The sequence below is a fragment of the Camelus bactrianus genome, chromosome 13, assembly GCF_048773025.1.
Source record: "Camelus bactrianus isolate YW-2024 breed Bactrian camel chromosome 13, ASM4877302v1, whole genome shotgun sequence".
NCBI lineage: Eukaryota > Metazoa > Chordata > Mammalia > Artiodactyla > Camelidae > Camelus > Camelus bactrianus.
In genome coordinates this window covers 15118413-15138130 of record NC_133551.1, presented here as the reverse complement: position 1 = coordinate 15138130, position 19718 = coordinate 15118413, and the positions used below count along the sequence as shown (strand labels likewise).

At 35.4% G+C, this 19718-nt stretch overlaps 1 protein-coding gene across 3 annotated transcripts in view; it reads right to left on the bottom strand.

Moving 5' to 3' along the window:
- Positions 1–19718, bottom strand: part of ZNHIT6 (zinc finger HIT-type containing 6) — a 49783-nt gene that overhangs the window by 5775 nt on the left and 24290 nt on the right. For all 3 annotated transcript variants that reach the window (XM_074376096.1, XM_045522932.2, XM_010963312.3), the window contains exons 6-8: positions 17122–17190; positions 15652–15732; positions 14110–14187 (exon numbers count right to left, since the gene is read on the bottom strand). In XM_074376096.1, the coding sequence (XP_074232197.1) occupies positions 14110–14187; positions 15652–15732; positions 17122–17190 (228 nt within the window). The remainder of the gene's footprint in view (positions 1–14109; positions 14188–15651; positions 15733–17121; positions 17191–19718) is intronic.

Here is a 19718-nt window from a genome sequence, read left to right as displayed (position 1 = left end):
TATTTCCCTTTGAAATCAGCAGTGTTTTTTAAGAAGTTAGCATTAATTATACCAAAAAAAGTGAGATTAAATTATACCAAAGATACCAAAATACAAAATTAATTTATAAAGTAAAATATAAAATGGGTGTAACTAAATTTTTCTTAGGAAAAGCAAGACATGAATTTTCAAATAGGAACTTTTAAAGCGATATCCTACAAATACCTGTAGCAACTTATCTTCTGTGCGTTTTAATGGAAGCAAAGGCTTCTATTAAGACACTCTCCAAATAAGGGAATGTCTTCTACTTATTTCACTTTTTTGGTAAATAATTTTCAGTGTATATTCAATGTTTTAGGTGCTTTATTTCTTTTTAAAATATTAAATCTCCGTTAAGCTTCTCTAGATTTTCAAAGCTAAAACTAAAAAAAAAAAAAAAAGGAATCTTCAAAAGCCACATGGTAACCAGAACCTAGTATTATTGCTGATACAGTATGAAGTGATCCCAGCAGAGGAACATTTAGAGATACTTAAAAATTACCACGTGATAAGTTATGCATTATTTCAATTTTAAAACTATAATTAATTATACTTGTTTAATTAAAAAAACTGGTCCTTATTTTATGTGCCATGTAGGCTCTTAGGATGTAAAGATTCATATAAAAATTTATAATGAATTATTTAAAAATATTTTATTCAAACGCAGTGAAAATCTGGTGTTTTGTGTGGTTTTAATTAGAACCACCGAACCTTATTTAGTGTTCACCCTACAGTGTCACACACTTGTAATCACAGCACTATTGCTTGTGAGTGTCAAGAAGCTTCAGGGCCCCAGTTTTCTAGTCTGTCGCAAGGTCAGATTCCACTAGGTAATCTTTAACTAATGTTCTGACGTTCTCTGATTTTCCTACTACTAGTCGTTACTCTTAGTCTACCATTAGTCTACCATTAATCTATTTGCTAGCAAATAAGACGTAAATTATGTGAACTATTTTATAAAGGAAGGCTATCAAACACATATGGGCAACATTTTGTAGACCTGGGTTGTAGTTAAAGGAAGCAGTAATTTTTAGTGGTTGCTTGGGTTTGGAGTCGAACCCTGAGTTACAGTCCTGGCTCCATCACTCACTGGCCTGTGATTCTGGACAAGTTATTTAACGTCTCTAATCTCTAGTTTCCGTGCTTGAAAATGGAGGTAATAATAGTATTGTTTCAGAGAGTCACTATGAGGGCTGAACGATAAAACACAGAAACTGTGAGCTCATTTACTTAAGCCGTGAACACAGTGTTACATTTTTATTCATCTAAAATAACAACACATTCTTATAGATACTTTAGTTTGGGACAAAGTCAGTGAACCTCTTCAGTAACAAAGGATGGCACTTTTACGTAAGCATTGAAACACTTATTTTCCTTTTTATGCATTTTGCATTTTAAATGTAGCCTTATAACTTTCAAATCAATATTTTACATCATATTTACTTCTAAGAGGTACTACTTTGAATGCTTCTGTTCCCATCATCTTGAGGCAGGTTGTAGAGTCCAGCTTGGCACTGCCTAAAGCATCCTTTGTAAGCCATTAAGTCACTGAATCCTGAGGGACAGTTTCACCTTTTTTAATACTTTCATGAACTCTGGTGCTTCCAGTTAGTAAAAGGGCTCTGCCACCATAAGACAAACTACTTGGTTTTGAAAGAACTAAGGTACCAACATTTGTCTTTTCTTTTACCCTTAGGGATCCTATCAGACGGTTCCCCTTGTGATTTCCCTTGCTCGCCCTCAGCGGTTGCTGGCGGACCCCGCCCCAGGCAGCCTCACAGGGGCGCTGTAAGGGCAGCACGGCTCAGCGCGCTGAACAGGTGTTACAGAGAGTGACATCGTATAAATAAAAGTTGTCTTGATACTCACGGGCATGCTTTTAAGTTTGGTTCTGTTACTGACCTTCAGAGAAACTAGCCAAGTTCTTGAACTTCTTTCTCAGCACTTTATTAGCAAATTAGGATTAAAAAAAAACCAAAAACTTCTCATAACTCAAAAGGAGATAAAATTAAAAACAAAATCACAAACCACTCTATTTCCCATCTCATCACTGATACCCCCTAGATCACCTTCTCTTCCACCTCCTAAAAAGATACCCTGAAACTAAATTTGAAAATTTTCCAAATGTAACAAATTAGTAGCAATCCCTAGGCCACAGAATTTTTCCACTATAAAGGAAGGTCATCCAATGAGGTGATCACCAAGATCCTTCCAGCTCTAGAATTCTACAAGTGTTGATATTTCTCTGCCAATGGCTGCAATTAACCTATATTCCTAATAGTTGTATTTATTTCTTAACTTAGGTTTCTAAGTTAAAAGTGCACCTGATTCCAAAAGTACACAGTCCAATCTCTTGCTGTTTAAAAAAAATTAACCTTAATGTAAGTCAGTTTATTATAGTCTAATAGCTAAATAGCTAAATGTTTTTAAAAGTATGGCTCATTCTGGTATTATCTGAATTCAGTAAGGTCCCTGAATCAATTATAAGCTAAATGTTTTAAATTTGCACTTAAATTCTTTTAAAATAACAATTTTAAAAGTACTAAACTTATTCTAATAGAGCAGAAACAGAACAGATTAAGTGAACAAACTAGCTTTTAAAATCCAAATGAAAAGGAAGAAAACAGACTGTTAACAAAGATCTGCAACAGGAGAAAAAACAATACGTAAACTCAAACTACAACATATAAAACAATACTAAGTACAGGTGTCAGTTTCTGAACTCTTCTGTTTACAAGAAAAAGGTATTATTTAAAATTTCTCCAAATAATAGTCCCTTGTGACAATTCTTGCAACTCATACTGTCCACGTCACACTAGAAACAGATTTTGTCAAATTTTTTCTTACCTAATTTCTCCTCATTTTCGTATTTTAAAAAATACAGTAATTGAATTAGTGGCTTATTGCGTTTTGTCTTGGGACTTTTATGTAAACATGCAAACGAGGACTCCACATGCTTGACATGGGGGACCAGTCATGAGGAGGGTGGTGCAGACATACACCTCCACTCAGAAAGCTCACCGCTCAGCACCGTGCTGGGAGATGGTCCCAGGCTGCTGATGACATGAAAGCTATGGGATGTGGTGAGAGGAAGTGACCAACTACACATTTTAAAACACGCTTTAAAGAGGGCCATACCAGGCTCTTGCTCTGGATGCCATTTGTTCAGTCTTTCCTTTTCCTCACCAGTCAGCTCAATTACTTTTAAATCCAGAAGGCCTGGGTTCCAGTCATCACTGGTCCTTACAAGCTGTGACTTCTCAAGGGTACTCAGTTTTCCTCATCAGTATAAGGATGGAAAGGTTATCTAGTCACCAGCCAGCTTGTAAAGATGTAAGTAATAGGTGAAAATGTTTCTAAGTGTAACTTGCCAAACTAACATCAGTAATAAGACTTTATACTACAAAGGTAATTTAGCATCTTTAGCAGGGAAATAACATAATTAACAGGAATTATGTTCATGATCTATATGATGAGGCTAGTTAGTAGAAAAAGCATGAACTTTGCAGACAAAAAGACCTCAGTCCAAGTCCTGGCTTTGTAACTATAACTTGCTTTCTTTGGAGAAGTCAAATTGTCAGAGCATAAGATTCCTATCTTGTAAAATAGAGAGATAGAACGTATTTCATTAGAATTAATGCATGTGAAAATGTAAACAGTGCCTGTTCCTTCATCAATTAACCCCTCAAATATTTATTTAGTGTCTACCATATACAGATAGGCTGCTAGGTAATGGAAGTTCATAGAAATAAACCCCACAGTTTATTGGGAACGCTAGTCAAATAAACTACTACCACATTGCATTCACTGGGACAGTGCTACGATAGACTCTTAAGCAGGGCAGACGCTCAATGAACCGTCTCTCTTCTATCTTTTCCACCTCCCAATGGTCTTTCAGGCTGCACTGTGCCTGTAATAAATACCCAGGCACTTCATTTGCTAAACCCTAGCTCCACTCCTTAACTGGTTCTTAAAAATCCCTCTTTCTCCATTGATTTTCTCTTAGTTAACAAAGGAAATTCTAATCAGCCTTATTCTTTTTTCGTTTTCTTTTGGGGGGGAAGGGGGAGGTAATTAGGTTTTAATTAATTATTTAATGGAGGTTCTGGGGATTGAACCCAGGACCTTGTGCATACTAAGCATGCGCTCTACCACTGAGCTATACACACGTCCCCATCTAATTAGCCTTACTCTTGTTAACAAGACACACGCTTCCTCTGGTACTAGACTCAATGCAAGAATCTGATCAGTACAGATTGCTACATCTTCAATCTCTATTAGGAACTATCACTTTGGAAAATATGACTGAGCTGCTCAGAAAAACTTTTGCTGAAAGGTTAAACAGTTCATGAATTAACTACACCACAGAATTATATTATTTTAGAGTTAGCAAGAACTTACTCTAGTCTTTTTTTTTATCTTCCAGGTGAGGGCACTGAAGCCCTGAGAAGTCAAGAATCTTACTCAGGGTTGCTCAAGGAGATGCACAGTTGCAGCTACAAAGCTGATCTTTTGAGTTCTTCACATAACTGTTTGCTTGTCCACTATCTCCTCACTCAACACATATTTACTGAGGTCTACCATGTACCAGATACTGTTTTGGAACTAGTAGGTAAGTAAACTAGTAAGTATTCACTAGAGATGAAAAGATGAAGGCTTTCCAGGAAGAAAGTATATGTAAAAGGTAGATAGAGAATATGGGAATACACATAGAATTCAAACAGTTTTGGTATCTATTATAAATTTCAGTGAGAGATCTGGTGGAAAGAAGGTCAAAGCACTTTGGCTAAAATGAAGTATCTGAGTCACCTAGAAATTTCAATTAATTATGTCATTATTCCCTCTGAAGAGTATGTAAAGTTGGACACAAACTATTATTCAACATAACTAGAATAGATAAATTTGGTAGAATAACATCGAGGTGAGAATTTAAAATATACTTCCCAAGTTTTTAGAGAAAACTCTCATTTTATATTTTACCTAATGCCCTTAACCAATTAACCCAAATAGTTCATATCTGATATGAGATCATCATTATGGAAACTGCAGGCTTATAATCTGTTAAGAATTTGACCATCATACCACTTTGAACCTACTTTTCAGCACAGCCTCTCAAATTAAAATTCTCAAGTTCACAGGTGAGAAACTTCAATAGCTGTGCTCGCCTCTGCCCTGTAAACCAGTGAGCTGAGTTTCAGCCTTCCTCGAATTCACTTTACAGCCCTCATCATAAGACTGCCTCACGCAGAATGTAACACGAAACCCATTCCATCACTGGGCGTGTCATCTCTGAGACGATCGAAGTATTTATTTAGCCCCCTGCTCTACATACTTCCTTGATGTGTGTGGACATTCTTCAGGTTGATTCTAACATTTTCTAGTCCTTAAATGATCCTTTGCTTCCTTGTTCTAGAGTCTAGACCCAAAAGGTGGCCAGAGGCTAAGACCCTTTTGAGCATGTACTCATCGTGATCATGACTCTCTCTTTGGAAAATAATCGAGAACCCCAAAAAGGCATAATAATGAACTAAGGTTGAGTTCCACACAATCTAAGAACATGCACTGTGGTCATTCATGGTGCTGAGAGACATGTGCTATGTTGCAAAGAACATAGCAAAAGTTTGGAGGCAGGCAGGCAGGCATATGTTTGGATCTAGGTCCCACCAGTTAGTGGTTACAAAGCCGCAGGCAGGGCTCTCCATCCAACTAATGTATAATGTATAATTATAATGTATAATGTATGTATAGTGTAACATAATTATAATGCATATAAAATGCTTAATCAAGTACCTAAAAAAGAATAGGAGGCACTCAGCAAGAGGTTATCACTGATACTATGTTCCATTAAGACACTCATCAGCCTCTAGATTTAACCTTGATTTTTTTTTTTTTAAGATTTAACCTTGATTTTAAATCACTCTTGCAGCAAGTATTTTTTTTGTGTGTGTTTGGGAAAACTTACTCAGGTTCTTCACACTTTTTTTGTTGATACATAACCTAAAATAATTTTGGAAAACAATGATACTTTTATACATTAAAAAAAATAAATCTAAATTTCATTTAAAATCTTTACTCACGAGTTTAAGTAGATATAAAGAACATAATTTATGGTGTGGCGTAAACATTGACGACTTCAATGAAAATGTTACATCACTCTTATGCAAATTCACTAGAATCTAAATACCATGGGAATGATACCAGTATCTTTCGTTTAAAAAATTTATGAACAAGTCCTTCTTAACAGTTACAAATCTTACATGGTTCCCTTTCCTCCTTGAAGTTGTATTTCCATTCTAATTCTCTACCAAATTTTTACCCTAAATAAATGTATGCATGGAAATCTTTTACTTAACATCCAATCATACTTCTCTGTAACAAAAATGTGTATGTAAGCTAAAAATTTAATTTCATTACCTATGACCTGAAGGATTTACTGTTAAAATTTCTTCTGTATTGAATAATTTTAACTATCACAAGTATAAAACTGATCAAAACACAAACATATTACCAACATTTAAAGTAAGCTCTTCTTGGAAATGCATGTTTTAATGTGATGGGTGAGCACTGATGATGGCATCTTCTACTGTATAAAAGGCTATTTACTACTGATTGTTAGATTAAGTGATTTCCCCCCACTTATCTCTGCAGCACTCATTAGTAGAATTAAATTCCAACAGGAAAACAAGAGGAAGTTTAAGTAATCTCATCTAAAGAGCACGCTGCTCTTACTCACTAACCCTTCCCTCATCACAGTGATTCTCAAGGGATCTAACTAAAAGGCAGGAATGGTCTCTGGCTATTTACATAAGACAAGGCACCTGCAAGCAGTTAATGCTGTTCCTGGAAATCCTGGCATTCCTTTAATGTTGTCTGATATATATTTAATTCTGCGGCATTATTATCAAAATAATCTTAACTTTCAAGATCCTCAATTCCCTAATAGCAGGGTATTTTTTAAAAATCCTAACTTTCAACATACATATTATAAATTTCCAGAATAGATAAACAAGACCATACTGTATAGCACAGGGAAATATATACAAGATCTTGTGGTAGCTCACAGCAAGAAAACAATGTGACAATATATGTATGTTCATGTATAACTGAAAAATTGTGCTCTACACTAGAATTTGACACCACATTGTAAAATGACTATAACTCAATAAATTATGTTTAAAAAAAGACTTAAAAAAATAAATTTCCTATTTAGAATATCTTCAAAGTATATATTTCAAACATTCTCTGTAAGCCTGAAATAAGATTTAAATTTCTATTTCTAGTTCAATTAGGAAAAGGGTACAGACTAATATCTTTAAGGATGTAGAAATTTGATTTAAAAAATTCATCCTAATATTAAATGGCATATTTCTTTACACAACTTCAACAACTCAACTGAGTAAACATCTACCAAATAGTTACTATATAGAAAACATGTCAGACACTGTATGGGATTCAAAAACGTCCTCAAGGACTTCACCACCCCGGCCAGTGTTTCTCAAAGTGTGGTCCCAGGGGTAAGTTACATTGAGGTCCTCTGGAAGGCAGAGACTGCAGACAGCGCAGGTTTCTGGGTACCATCTATGCAAGACTGACTAAACCAGAAACTCCGAGGGCTGGGCTGGAAATCTACATTTCCAACTGTCCTGGGTGCTTATGATGGACAATGAAGTCTGAGAAGCACTGTCTGACAAAAGAAGAAATACAGGTTAAACGATCCGCTGGAGAGACGCCTGTGGTACGGGAGCATAATTAGCCAGGAGGGAGCTGGCAGCGCCGTGAGGGAGGCGGGCAGGAGACCGGGCTCCTAGAATCAACAAGGGCTGAGAGGTGGCGCTTTCTGGCAGAGCTGAGAGTCCAAGAAGCCAGAATTGGAGCAGGAACTGGGAGATCGGCTCTGCTCGAAGGCAGAAGAGGGTCTTTGTCTGCTGGTGGGCAGGTGTTCATGAAAGCCAAAACAGAGGTCAGGTGGGTCTCATTCGAGGCCTTTCCATAGGCAAAACCAGTTTCTCTAAAAGCACATAGGAAAAAGTGTCTTCTTAACTTCACACAGCAAATGATTTTTAAATACTTCATGTTACAGATCCAAAGAAAGTAAAGTAACCTTAGTTTTTTTTTTTTTATTTAAAAAACATCCTCTCAGCATGGAAATAAAATCATCCAAGAGAAATAGCTCATCCTTTTGCTGGTTGCTTTTCAAAAGAAAAAAAAAGTGTTCCAAAATTATGAACTGCAACCAGCACAGTGGGAACAACTCACAGAATCTGTGCGAGCACAACAGGGTGGCCCCTCAAGAAGAGCAATAATCTGTGATGGTCGTGAAATCAAAGCTTACATGAAACGCTTTCATTTGGCTTGGGCTTAGGGTCTAAACTCTTGGCTTTATACGCCAAGTTCTGGAGGTACAGTGAAGGCAACTGGTGTGTGCATCCACCAAAAACTGACATGCAGAGGCACCATGTTTTCCACGGGGCACCTGTCACATCACATATATTAAATACATATCTACTGTGACCACGTACCTATCGCCCCTTGACTGTGAGCATCCCGAGGGCCCACCTTTTAGACATCTATGCATCCCTAGGGCTTAGCACTGTGCTGGCATGTGGAAGGGACCCGGGGAATACCAGCTGAGTAAGTGAGAAATAGAGACTTGACCAGTCTTAACCCCATTGAGATACTTTAGGTCAAGGTCACATATCAAAAATTTTATTCTCAGAACAAGTGCTACTTATTCCAAAGAAACTTTAAATTATACTGGGCAGTTGTTAACAATAGACTCTCTCTCTCATTTTACATATTGAGCATTGAAGCCCCCAACTGATTAAATGATATAAAGTCACACATGACCACTAAAAAAAAATCTTTTAGAGCAGGAATTGGCAAACGATGGTCAGCAGGCCAAATTCAGCCCACTGTGTTTCTGATAATAGAGTCTTACAGACATACCCACTCATTTAGTGCTACGATGGTGGGCTGACAAATGAGACCATATGGCCCACAAGGCCTAAAATATTTACTCTCTGGTCATTTGCAAAAAAGCTGTCCAAACCCTGCTTTAGAGTACTGAAGTGGTATCAACACCTCGCACGTAGCAGGCACACATATATTTAAGTGAATTAGTACACTACTTATTAAAAAAAAATTAAGACTGAATTCCTATTGTGGGAAAGTCACTGACTCAGCACTGCAGGAAATACAAAGATGCTTAAGTTAGCCACCATCTTCAACAGGGAGTTTATTATCATACAGGGTAAGTTTTATTGGGGTAAGATGTAAGGACTGTAGGAACCTATGAGAAGTACAATTTTTGAGGTTCAAAGGATAAGGAAATCACATCCAGTTGGGGGTAAGTGACACGCTCCACCGCAGACACGGACAAACAATAGTCTTCTCAGGAGAGTGGCGAGGACAGAAGTAAAGGAGACTCATTATGGAGGCCAACCACGTAAGGCAGGGTGGCGAGAGAGAAGTGAAAGATGGCTCTAAGGTTCTATGCCTCACTTACGAGAAGAATGACAGTGCCAATAACAAGGAATGACTAACAACATTAGTTGATTGTTTACAAGATGTCAGGACCTCACTTAAAATGACACACACACAGACATACGCACTAGGAACAAATGGATATGGTGTGATGAGATTTAAAAATGTTGAGTGTAAGATTTAATGAGATGTATAAGAGAAGATAGGTGCAAACCAGGATTTGAAGTCTGGGAGAAAGGCTGAAAATATCTCTAGATTTGGGAGTCATTTGTACAGAAATAACGGTTGACAACATCTTAAATAAACAAGCTCCTGAAGCTTCATATCCTTCCAACGTCAATTTATGTCAAAAGAAATGTAAACTGACATGACCGGGTATCTGTCCCCTTGTTGTTAGTGGTGTTGGGAGCATAGTTAATATTGAACTTTGGGTACTCTCCAGACGTGTAAGAAATCATTTGGCTGAATTAAGCTGTTATTCAAAAAAAAAAAAAATAATGCACAATACAGTCAACTGCCGGCCACATGGAACTTCTTGTTTTAAACAGATTTCCTCCTTTTACTAAGAAAAGTAATCTCTAGGATTAAAACAACAACAAAAGCTCTTACATTCATTGAGTCAATTCAATGAGATGTTCATCTAAATGTTGCAACTTGTAATGCATAAATAACACATATTTACTGAGACTGATTTGCTATGTGCCTGGCATTGTCCTCAGTAGCTGACATGCATTATCTGAAGGTACTTGTCACAACAATGCAATATCATTTGTCCTCATCCCCACCTTCAGGTGGAAAAATAGATTTAGTAACTTTCCAAGATCTGTATCAAATTTATAACATTATTTCAAATTTACAGAAAATCTAGCTTGATGCAGGTTTTTGGATAAAAGCAAAAAGGTTATTTTGGAACATTTCATAATTTGGGTTAGGTCTGAGAAACAGTGATTTAATAAATTTAGTATTTGTAATGGTAAGACTTCTGGTCTACAAAGTCTAACCTGGAACCTCTTAAAGTAAAATAAGATCTAATTCTCCACAGATTATGTATTCTGGAAGGATATTACTATTTCTTACTGGAATATGATCTAATTTCACTCTGAAGGGACTCTATTAATATGGGGTCAGGCCGTTATTTTTGAAAATAACATTCCCGAAAATGATGCCACTTCTACTTGAAACTCAACATGCCCTAAGCCTCTCCAGGCTTCGCCTCCATCTCTCAGAAGACAGATCCACACCAGGTACCTCATTCACCTTGTTTTTCCACTACAATAGAACTGTACCCTACTTGGTCTTATATAAACCCCAATTTTATTTATATGCCAGAAGAGTAAACATGCTTAATTAATGGTTTTTGAGTAAATTTGGGAAGAATTATCTCACAACAGCTTGAACTACACCTTTGTCAAATCAGAATCTTATATAAACATCAAAGCAGCAATGTAAACATAAAAGATAGAAAATGTACTTGAATTTCTTTATGGAAAATAAATAATTCCATTAATAAGTAAAATATAGGTCTAAAATGTAATAGATTTGACAAATTATAGTTGAATGGACAGTATCAAAGCTTGGAGTATTCTAAATTTTCCAGTCAATAATAAGTTAGCCGCAATACAATGGCTGCCTCTGCTGGTGCCTGGCATTACCAACATACGCTTTTCTACTTCAAAATCACTCATTTACTTTCTGAGAATAGAAGGCTGGTGAGAAATGATGTGGCAAGAGGGCAGTGTGGTCCTGCTAACATAAGCACGTTACATGAATTCTTCTCCACTGGGAATGAAAGCTCCACAAAGGCAGGAATGGTTTTCCTAACTGCTATCACCCCAATATCTAGAACAACACCTGGGCCACAGTGGATACCAAATGTTTGCTAAATGGATGAATAAACTGATATAAGAAGACATACATACTTTTACAAGAAGATACAAATTCAAACCCTGTGTATTCTAGAAAGAAAACTCCCAAATAGATCAGCAACAAATTCCTTAGGGTTAGACATATAGTCTCTGATCACCTAAATCAAAAAATAAAAGTCATATATGGCAAAGGTAAAGCCTGGGAAACATTTATGATTGCTCTAGCTGATCAGGTATATGCAGAGACAATTGTCATAAACCCTCCAAAAATGGAAAACACAACCAGTGGAAATTGGCAATACCAAGTATTTGGTAAAAAGACTTGACTCTGAAGTTACTGGAATGCTATAAACTGTACGATACATTTAAAATCAGACAGCCACAAGGAAAATACATGTTTCTGCCTTCTAAGCACTTTTCAGGAAATAATAAAATCCTCTTATTTAGCATGCTTATCTTAAATTAGAAGCTCACATTTTATAACCTATAATAATCTCACTTAGATGTTCTCTGAATGTTCTTTCCTTTAATGATATAACTGTAATTAAGTATACAATCGAATGTAAACGCTCATCTTAGCCTATGTATGAATGTATTATCTGTTTAAAAATCTTTAATTAAAAAAAACTCCTTCCAAATGTATCTCCATAGTATCTAATTTCATTATTCATGATTAGAAAATACTAATAAAACTGGGAAGTTCTGCACAAATTAGGATAACTAGATCTTAAGGCTGACCTAACAATCAGAAATATAAGGATTAGTGGGAGGGGACAGCGCAATGGTAGAGCCTGTGCTTAGCATGCACGAGGTCCTGGGTCCCATCCACAGTACCTCCATTAAACAAACAAACAAGCAAACAAACAAACTTAATTACCTCCCCCATCTTAAACAAACAAACAAAACCAAAAAAACTCCCAAAAAAGCAAAAAAGAAATATAAAGATGTACCTTATCACAGCTTAGGTTCACCTTCATGATAAAAGCTACCTTAATTGGATTTTCTAACATTACTATTGCCTTAAAATGATAACATCACAATGCAGAGTTAAAAAGGGTGGCAATTTTTATAGCCAAAGTTCTTAGACCTTGGTTATAATCTTCTGCTTCCTCTTCTTTGATGGGATTTTCATACATCATTGAGTTCAAGTAAATGAGTCAAATGGGGAAACCTGGAGGACACGTTTCCTACATAAATAAGGAACTGTCAGCACTTTTCATGTTGCTCAGGCTGACTCAGGTTTCGTTAGAAAACACCCTGTTCTAAGCATTCCTTCAGGTGGTGTTGACCGCTCACCTTTTACTTTATTAATCCTCATTCCCTCCCCTTCGGGGGCTAAGAAGATTAAGCCAAGGCCTAACCAAAGCTCTTATTGGGGTCCTAAAGAAGGAAAGTCATAAAATAAGAGAAAGTAAAGGACCTTAAAGGAAATGGTGCCCAGAGAAGCTCAGTGACCAGAATTAGGTCATCCAGCCTTCTCTGCCATGCACTCCTTTTGACCTAACCTTTTTTTTGGTTAGGGTTTATTCCCTTTGGTTCTTGTTAAAATAAAACCTACCACTCTGACTGGTATCCTCCTGTCTTCTGGTCTCTATGTACCCTGATTTCTCTCTGTGCGACTGCCCGAAATGGTTTTTATGAACTGCCCCTCCCCTCCCCCGGAACATGTCATGCTGTAGGCATTTCTGCCGCTCTCCTAGAAACCCCTGGTCTCCTGGGGCAAGCGGAGATCGCCATCCCCGTTCTCTCTTCATGGATTTACAGTACATATTTCCAAGTTGAAAACAAATGCTGCCTGGGCCTAAGCAGTCTGTCCTATACTATAAACTTCAAAATAATCAGCATCCTACATTTCCCTTTTATCACATACGATTTTGGTTGCCTTGAATTTTGGAAGAAGTCTTTTTGTAAGAATCTGTTGTAGCAGCAACAATAATAGTAACGGTAGCAACAGTAATAATAAAAGCTTACACTTACTTAAAAGCACGTGTAAGTAATTATCTTAATCTCTCATGACAATCTGATTATTATCATCCCCATTTTAGAGATGAGGAAACTAAGGCGAGTGAGGCTATGTCATTTACTCAAGTTAACAAAATTGGAAACAGACAGAGCTGGGATTCAAACCCAGTTCTGCTTTCACAGCTTGGATTCTTAAACCTCTAAGCTATACTAGTAAATGAAATCACAGACGAGACCAATCATATCTAGTCTGAACTGGACCTAGTACTTTTGTTAATGAAACAATGGGGGATGGGGAAAGCATCAGATCTTAAACATCAGTACTTTGCAATTCAGGATAATGACATCTACCTGGCACTTAAGCAGACTTTGCAGGGACTCCCAGGGATCTTTGAATGTCTGCTTCATCATTCCATTAATGAAGGAAAAGAGGGCCCAGTGCTGTTAAGACTCTCAAATCACATGGTTTGTTAAAACCTGGCTCTCTTCACATTTCTATGCAGAGTTCTTTCCACTGTGATATATACAGTGGTCAGCTGATCACGTGAATTTTTTACTTCCAAAGGCAAAAACTTAAACATCAGAACTCTGCTGTAGAAAATATTTCTAATGATAGTGTGATTAATTAAAATTTTTAATTTGATGGTCATTTATAAAAGCCTAGGCTTTGTTGACAGCCAGATAATTAGTAAAATATCTAGCTACATAAGCTAATCAAGCTACTTAATTATATTACCAAATTAGAAAATATTTAAAGACATAGAGAGGGAAGCAATTTTACCTTACTAAGTTTTGCTGCATATGTTCAACCTTCATTAAAATGTGGACCCCAGTCTGAGAGCGAACATAGGCTTTCAACCTGAAATAAAAAATGTCATACTGAAGGAAGCAAAACTGATTTTTAGTGTATTTTAAAACTCTATCAAATAACACAACATTGTAAATCAACTATACTTTAGTAAAAAGAGAAAACTGTGTCTGTGGAAGACCAAGCACATGTAAGCAGCTAGCACCACTGAAAATTCATCTGTCCAAGCAAAGAAAAGGCGTTGAATATGTTTTCTAACCAAGGGTCTGAATTTTTAAAAATTACCTTTCTTCTCTCTGTACAGACTGAATTAATCTTGCTTTTTTATTCATTTTCAAAAAAAAAAAGTATCCAATTTGGTGACAGGTATTTTGTCTTATTGTTAAATATATGACCAACAATAAACACCTAGATTGCTGGTAGTAAGGGGAAAAGCAGCCCTACTATGGTAGTGGTCCCAAAGACACTACTTAATACGGGACATGGGTCTGCTTGAGCCCGGGCACCACCTTTTATGAAAAGTAGAAAATGAGATTTAACTAGAACTGGATCAGACACTTCAGAATTCACTCAGTTTAAAATTCAAAACAAACCAAGCATTCTTATTCTAAGCAGGTATCACCTGGTGAAAAGAACTTCCTGCCCAGAAATACTGATGACTCACATACAAATAGTTTCCTTTTTGGGTGCTGCCTACTAGCCCTGTACCAGAAACTTTACATATACAATTTCTTAAAGTTTCATAACAACTCTATATGGTAAACATCATTGTTCTCATTTTACTGATGAAAAAATTTAAGGCCTGAAAGTTAAGTAAGTTGCTCCTGATCAGACAGCTAATAAGGGGACAGAATTAGCTACTCTAACCCAGATATTCATGACTGAATCTTTCCACTATGTTGTGTTAATCATTTTTGTCCACGGTGTATTTCTGGACAGGAGGCCGAGTATATCTTGCTAAGTTTTATGAAGACTTGGCTGAAAGGGGATTTCCTGTCTTTAACAGTTACTTGGAAACTCTTAATTTTCAGAGTTTTAAGTTCAACTTTGAAAAAGATAGTTTAGTTTGAGGGTTAAGGGTACAGACTGACTCCAGACTTTCTGGGTTTTAATCCTAGTTTCCCTGTTTATTAGCTATATGAAGTCACTTAACCACTTTAAGGCTCAGTTTCCCCATCTGTAAAATGGATGTAATGAGAGTCATCTATATTAATCGGTTATTATGAAGATTAAAATGAATTAATACACTTATTATTATAAGCTTCAAAGAGTATATAGAACACAAGTAAACAGTAAGTGTTAAGTACTGTTATTACTACAACCAAAATCCTCACCAAAAACATCGTCTTTGACTGACAAAGCCTTGAGTACACACCAAGGAAATGGGACAGAAAGTAAACTGTATTGAAACATAACATCCTAATAAAGACATGGCTTTACATAATAAATATGCACGTAATACATTCCTTAACATTTTGAATAATTTCAGAAAGTTGGAAGATTTTTGAAACATACCTTTGACGAATTACAGGATCAGACTTTTCAGGATCAATGTAAGGTCTTAGGATCTCATTAATAGTTTTATCATCTGGTACTCTTCCCGACAAAAAAAACAAAAACAAAACTTAATTATTTATGATTATCTATTAAAGGTGTTAGTTCAAAATTACTAAATCTTGTGGCTTTTCTTTTTTAAAAAACTGAGCACAGACCTTTCATTTTAGTCTTGGCAAAATATAATATCCTTTTAAGCAAAAGTTACTTAGGAAAAACCTCAAAAACACTTCTTGGACACACTTAACAAAATCTTAAAAAATAATATTTTGAGAAGCTCCTTATAAATCAATTATAAAAGTATGAAGCTTCTTTTAACACACCTGTGGTTCAAAGATGAAAAGAAAGATGTCAAGGTGAAATATTTTGAAAGCTGCATAAATGCAAAATTTGAAAAAAGGTTTCAGATGATGCTAATTTCAGGGCATGTTCAAGTTTATTCATTCTTTTGAAAATTGATGAAAAATGAAAATTGATACTACTTTTCCTAGAAGTAAAGCATTTTAAGGTTTTCCAAATTTCCTATATGTATGAACACTGTGCTGTGGAAACAAAATTAAGACATTGTTTTGAACTAGTAATTTTCCTTAGTCATTCACACATATTCCCAGACACTATTGTGCTGCATACCCCTACCTGTAAAGTATATGTCTTTTCCCTGTCTTTAGTCTGGCGTGCAATTTTAAATAAGAAAGTTTGTCATTAACATCCATATGACAGTTACAAAGAGAGGACATTTATGCATAATATAAATATATACTAAAGGTATTATTTAAAAAGCAACTTTAAAATTTTCCTAAATCAAGGAATCAAATACAACCATTAAATTTTTTAAATGATGTTTGAAAATGTTCATAATATGAAAAAAAGTAGGCTAAAAAACTTACATAAACTAATTTCAATTATGAAATTACTCATAGATACATGTCTAAAACAATATATTTTCTGAGGACACACTATGACGTTAATAGTAGTATTTTTATCGTAGTAGAATTTTGGGTTATTTTTTATTTCCTGTGTAACCACCTAGCTTAAGATTCTTCCTCTTGATTCTGCCTGCATCTCTCTCCTCAATGCCTGTCCCTCTGCTGATGCAAACATCATCATGATTTCAGTGCTAATCATTTCACTATAGGTATTTCTAAAAAGTATACTGTTTCATTTTGGGGTCTTTTCATATTGCAAATAGAATCATACTCTGTATTCTCCTTTAACTTGCTTTTTTCATGCAACATTGTTTTTGAGATTCATCCATGTTGATATGTGTTGCTGAAGTTCATTCATTTTCAGTGATGTGTAGCATTTTACTGTACAAAAATACCACAACTTAGTTATCCATTCTACTATTGACATCACATTTAACAGGTTATTTCAAATACAGAGACGTAATAAAAACAAGTAAGTTCCTAGTAGACAGCAGTGATACTGTACCTTTTTTCTACGTACACAGCTTGACTCTGAGGAAACTGGAGCTTTACATGCCAACAAAACTGTCGTTTTCTATGAGAAAATAATCATGTGAGGATCAAGGCAGAAAACAAAAGTCTGCACACAAAACTAACTTCTTGAATTTTTGTTTTTTGATAATTCTAAAAATATGCTTAGAATGTAATGTATTTTTTTCTAATAAAAGCTATTTTCTCTTTTCTAGGATTTTAGAGGCTGTTTTTTAAACAATATACTTGTAGGAGGTTTTAAGAGGGAAAAAAATCAAGCAAAGCAGTAAGAAATTCCAAGGGCTTCACATTCTTGAATTAGAAGGCAATTTCTCATAGTTCAGGGGCTTTTGAGATCAGTGTGCTACTACTTGAAGTTTACAAATAAATTTCCTCATGACTAAAAATAATGAGCTGATGTCTCTGCCTGACTAGTCTGGAAATTAGGTGAATGAAGTATTGTCCAGTTGAGACCAGCTGGCTGCAGATACACTTCTGAGCCATGAGTACGTGCATTCAGTAGCAAAACAGGAGACAACAAGTTCGTTGCTAAGCAGAATGCACTCTCAGTCTCTTTGCTTTCAGTCTAAACTTTGGTTTGATACAGGATCAACAGTAATAATCCATTAAATGTGTGATTTTAGAAAAATGGCCATATGCTCTATTTAACACATCTAAATTTGGTGACACTAGATACCATTCTTTCTTTTAAGAAATTCAATGCTCAAAATATTGAATTCATTACAGAAATTTAAATGTCTTCACTACATGATCGTTTTACACGTTTTCCTTACCTAGGAGAATTTCTAACAATCCGTTGGCAAGTTAACTGCCAACTGCATGTCCAAGCAATGGCTAGTATCCTCTATAAATCTATCCCTTAGCAGCATGGTCCCAAAACCTAAAATAACTTTCTTTTAATACAATCTAGTAGATTGTCTCCCACCAAACATTTATATGAGTCAGTCAAATTTCTGTCACAAGACAATGAGCACAAAAGCAAGTAAAAATCCTTATATTAGGGTAAGTTACTACAGATACGCTTATGGATGTTTTCTTTAATAACAAGACACTTTTGGGCGCTAACTAGGGAAAAATATACTTGATTTTGCCTATGTTGATAGTGCCACTTATCATACAAGAAACAATCATGTTAAGTTTAATCCTTTTTTTTGATAGAACAAACTTGTAAAGAACCCTTACTAATTTAAAGGTCAGATGTCTAACGTCCCAGAGGAAAAAATTTACAAAGAAATCTGAATGTAAACACAACAGTAACTGGTTTTAAACAAATAATTCTTCCAAAATGAAATACCTTGTAATATTTTGTTATCTGTGTTAACAGGCACAGCATAATATCACCATTAAGAGGCTCAGCGATATCACATTTCTCTCTTGCTATGAAATAAGCTGATTTTTAAATTTTAATGCACAATATGGTTTCTTTCTAAATGTATTTGTTTAAATATATTTGTTTAGAAAATATTCTAAATAATTTGTTAAGTTATAGGGGGAAGAAAGATTACCAACTTGTCACCCTGTGGAATTGTAAATCATACTTAATCACCCCAATCATTGCTTGAGTAATTTCAAGAACCATTCACTTTTCTTAACATTCAGCAGACCCTAAATACCTTCAGAAAGTACTTAACATTCCAAAAACAAAGAGATAAAAGCCCTTGGAAATCATTTTTTTTGCTGTAGTTAACCAGTTACGGTTATGAGGAAGTCATTCATTACTGTTTCATTATACATATATTGCTAAATTATGACTATTATAAAAATCTTTCTATATTTGGCCTCAGTTCAAACATGAACAAATGTGAAAAATACATTTACTTTCAAAAAATGTGATTTTTGCAGTATTTCAAAAACAAAGAGAATAAAAACATTTAACACACCTATACTCTGACCTAACCAGCTTTATACTGCTTTATTTATATGCTTGAGCTATCTTTTTTCTTCTAAGAAATACAAGGTTATTGATATGGTCGATGAGCCTTTTTACTGTTCCTTGATCCAGTTCCCTTCCCATTATCAGAGGTAACCACTATCCTGAGGTTGGGTGTGTATTCCTTCCATCCATGATTTTATATTTTTAATATATACATACATATCTATAAACAATAGTGTTTTCTGTGATATTAACATTGATTTCAGTGTTGTCATACTCTAAATATCTTATGCCTTGCTTTTGCATTTACATTATTCCTTAGAGATTTATGATACAGATAGATTATTAATTTTAACTGTTGTATAATATTCTATTGTATGAAGAATGCTAAAATCTATTTATTTACTCTAATGATAGACATTTATGACATGATTGCTTCCAATTTTTTACCATTTGTTCTTGTTCTTCCATATTAAATCACAGTAAAGAAAAAATAAAAGAATATTTGATAGCCCCAGGGATGGGGCTATCATTTACCTCTACTGGTACACAGAACTAAAAGTTAACTTCATTGAAAAACTGCCTGTATTTTTTATTCTATGGTAGCTTATAAGAAGCATTTGAGAACAGCAATTCAGAGTATAAGAGGTAAGTGAGAGTGGACAAAGAAGTTGAAGGATGTTGTATAAAGAATTCCT